This window comes from Lathyrus oleraceus, chromosome 4 (assembly GCF_024323335.1).
Source record: "Lathyrus oleraceus cultivar Zhongwan6 chromosome 4, CAAS_Psat_ZW6_1.0, whole genome shotgun sequence".
Lineage (NCBI taxonomy): Eukaryota > Viridiplantae > Streptophyta > Magnoliopsida > Fabales > Fabaceae > Lathyrus > Lathyrus oleraceus.
Genome location: NC_066582.1, coordinates 106,459,188 through 106,462,767, shown reverse-complemented (window position 1 = coordinate 106,462,767; position 3,580 = coordinate 106,459,188). Strand labels below are relative to the sequence as shown.

Genomic DNA, 3,580 nt, shown 5'->3' with positions numbered 1-3,580 from the left:
TTTTAAGTAGTGTGTGCAGGAAAAGCAAGGTTATAAGTTGAACTAAAAGACGTAAATTTGGTTGGTGTGGCTAATATTTACCAAATTTAGAAAAACTACAACACGTATGAAACTATGTTATGTTGCATTTGCATCACCTTAATATTTTTTCCAAACCGCATCTGGTTTTCTGTTACGTTCCATAATCAAAACACAAACATCCTTAGTAACATTGGAAGGTATAACGCACATCTCGATCTAAATAAACATTCAGATTCTACCAATTCTCTTTGTTTCTCATCAACAAACAATAACAACTCTTGCTATTATTCCCACTTACAACAACATCTCTCTTCTGTTTTTTAGTTTCATACATTATAACTTCTTATAACCCTTTTATAATATTCATTGTTACATGTCTCCATCTTCATATAATGTTGCTACCTTATTATTGAATCATTTTAACCTAACATGGAAGAAGAGAATAAAGAGGCTAATATGAAACATTCATATAATTTTTCCCCCCTCTTTATTCTCCTTCTTCTTCATCTCTTCTTTATTCCATCCACGTGTGTTTACAATTCCATTACTGATTCTTATTCTGATTATTCTTTCACGCCTTCGGTTAATTATCTTATCGATTGTGGCTCCTCCTTTAAAACTCAACTACAAGACGGTAGAATCTTTAAATCTGATCGCGAAACCACTTCTTTTCTTTCAACAACGGAAGATATTCAAATTTCAGTTGATTCATTAAATCTAATGAATCTCTCTCATTCATCGGCACTACCTTTATATGAAACTGCTAGGGTTTTCACAGAAGATACTACATACACTTTTTACATCTCCCAAATGGGTAGACTTTGGATTCGCCTTTACTTTTTTCCTCTTCCTAACCCTACATACAATCTATCTAGTTCGGTTTTCTCGGTTCATACCGATCACTTTGTACTCTTGCATGAATTCTCTCAAAGTAATAATGATTCACTTGTTTTCAAGGAATATCTTGTTAATGTTTCATACCATAGATTTTCTCTCAAGTTCAAGCCAAAGAAAAATTCGTTTGCGTTTATCAATGCAATTGAAATTGTTTCAGCTCCGGATATACTTGTATGGGATTCAGCAATTCAAGTTACTCCGCCGCTTAAGAAGTTCGATGGTTTGATGAATTCAGCTTTGCAAGTTTCTTATCGAATAAATGTTGGTGGCCCGATGATAACTCCCGGTAATGACACCTTGTCAAGAACATGGGAGTCTGATGTTCCATACAACATTTTTCCACAAGGCTCTGTGAGTGTTTCTGTCCCGGACAAAAGAATAAAGTATTCACAAACCAGTGATTTTATTGTTACACCCTTGATTGCTCCGAATTCGATTTATGCAACTTGTGTAAAAATGGAGGATCCTAGAGTTATGCAACCAAATTTCAATCTTAGTTGGATGGTGAATGTGGAAGAAAGATACTCTTATTTGATAAGAATGCATTTCTGCGACATCGTTAGCAGAAGACTTGATGAGTTGTATTTCAATGTGTACTTGAATGGGATTGAGTGTGTGTCAGCTTTGGACCTTTCGTATGAAACCAAAGCTCTATCAACAGCTTATTACATGGACTTTGTGATTGGTTCATCTAATATCACAAATGGTACTATTGTGATTCAGGTAGGACCGACGAATCATAAACAAGACATATCCAATGCAATTTTGAATGGATTTGAGGTGATGAAAATGAGCAATAGTGCTGATAGTTTGGATGGTTTTTTCTCCGTTGATGGTGAATACAAAGGACCGAGTTTAACAACCAAGCTAATGAAACTTGTTGCTATTATTGGCTTTTCTTTTGCTGTGATATCATTGTTGTTATTAGGAGTGATGTATGTTAAGTGGTTAAGGAGTCCTTTATGTTTGGAAGAAAGAAAAAATTTCTTTTCATGGCTCTTACCTCTTCATTCAAAATGTAACATCAGTTGCAGCATATATTCAAACAAATATGATTCACCTAAGAGCAAGCATGGTGGTGGTCATTCTATTCATCACTCTCCAAGAAGAGGGTCCAAAAGGTTCTTCCATTTCATCGAATTGCAACGAGCAACGGGCAATTTCGATGAAAAGAAAGTTCTTGGTGTTGGAGGCTTTGGTAAAGTGTACCTCGGAACAATGGACGATGGAAGACGTGTTGCTATAAAAAGAGGAAGCGGTAGTTCAGGACAAGGGATGAATGAGTTTATAACAGAACTTAACATGCTTTCAAAGCTGCGCCATCGCCACTTAGTTTCGTTAGTAGGTTTCTGCGATGAGAACTCAGAGATGGTTCTTGTATACGATTACGTCTCTAATGGCCCTTTTCGTTCGCACCTCTATGGCTCCAACATTTCTCCTTTGTCATGGGAAAAAAGGCTTGAGATATGCATTGGCGCTGCTCGCGGTTTGCATTATCTCCATACAGGTATAGTTACAGATTACATTTCATATTAATTGATTGAAAACAAATACATCAACAAACTCTAACCAACTTTTCTATTTCTAATCCAGGTGCATCTCAAAGTATCATACACCGTGACGTGAAGACAACGAATATCCTCTTGGATGAGAATTATGTAGCCAAGGTTGCTGATTTTGGTTTGTCTAAAACAATCCACGACAAAGCTCAAATAAGCACCGCTGTTAAGGGTAGTTTTGGATACCTTGATCCCGAGTATTTCAAAAGCCAACAACTGACTCAAAAATCCGATATATACTCATTTGGCGTAGTACTCTTCGAGGTATTGTGCGCTAGGCCAGTTATTTGTTCAACATTACCATTGGAACAAGCTAATCTGGCTGATTGGGTAGTGAAACAACATAAAAGCGGCATGCTTCATAAGGCGGTCGATCCGCGCATTGCTAATACTATAAATCCTGAATCATACAAGGTTTTTGTGCAGCTTGGTGTGAAATGTTTATCGGAACGTAGCGTTGATAGGCCTAGTATGGGTGATGTGTTGTGGAATTTAGAACATGCTTATCAAATACAGATAGCTTCACCACATGTTGATAATACAATCTCAAAAGCTTTTCAAAATGCAAATGAAAGTGACATAAATAATGATAACTCACATGGTGTCACAAGGAATGAGCATAATAGAATAAATTCCGGTTCTCTTGTGTTTTCTCAGATAGACAATTTTCAAGGAAGGTGAAATTAGTAATAGTTTTGAAAGTAACTTGTTGCCCAAGCAAAGACTTGGATTTTTGTACTATAGTCCTTATTGCTATCAACATTGGGTAACCAAATGTGGCTTGGAGCAACCTCTAGGGTATATTTAGTGTTGCATGCATGCAAGCCCTAATTGGGGTAATTTTAGTGTTATTTTATGTATAAAGAAATTCTTTTTGATTTTTTTTTATCATATTATGAGAGGGGAAAAAATCAAAAAGGGTATGGAAAATTATGTATGTTAAGAGCATACTTTATTCTAGTTACATGTTAGGCTCTCATTGAAATGTCATATATTGTATTAATCTCTTAAATACAAATGTATTGTGTATCTAAATTTGAGTTTGTTTCACTTTTGCCTGTCATATGCATTGTGTTCTTCCCACTTAGAGCTATAAATGAAGT

The 3,580-nt window shown here is 35.9% G+C and overlaps 1 protein-coding gene across 1 annotated transcript; it reads left to right on the top strand.

Annotated features, from left to right (window-relative positions):
• The first annotated feature begins 450 nt into the window (after window positions 1-450).
• Window positions 451-3,169, top strand: LOC127136235 (probable receptor-like protein kinase At5g61350). Its single transcript, XM_051062824.1, has 2 exons — window positions 451-2,425; window positions 2,512-3,169. The coding sequence occupies exons 1-2, from the start codon at window positions 451-453 to the stop codon at window positions 3,156-3,158; spliced, it is 2,622 nt and encodes an 873-aa protein (XP_050918781.1). The 3' UTR covers window positions 3,159-3,169.
• Window positions 3,170-3,580: the final 411 nt, after the last annotated feature.

What these genes read in the sequence shown, in the direction of transcription:
- LOC127136235 (XM_051062824.1), top strand. Translation starts at nt 451, where the DNA reads ATGGAAGAAGAGAATAAAGAGGCTAATATGAAACATTCATATAATTTT. An exon ending in TTTGCATTATCTCCATACAG is followed by an intron (nt 2,426 to 2,511) that starts GTATAGTTACAG and finishes TTTCTAATCCAG; the next exon opens with GTGCATCTCAAAGTATCATA.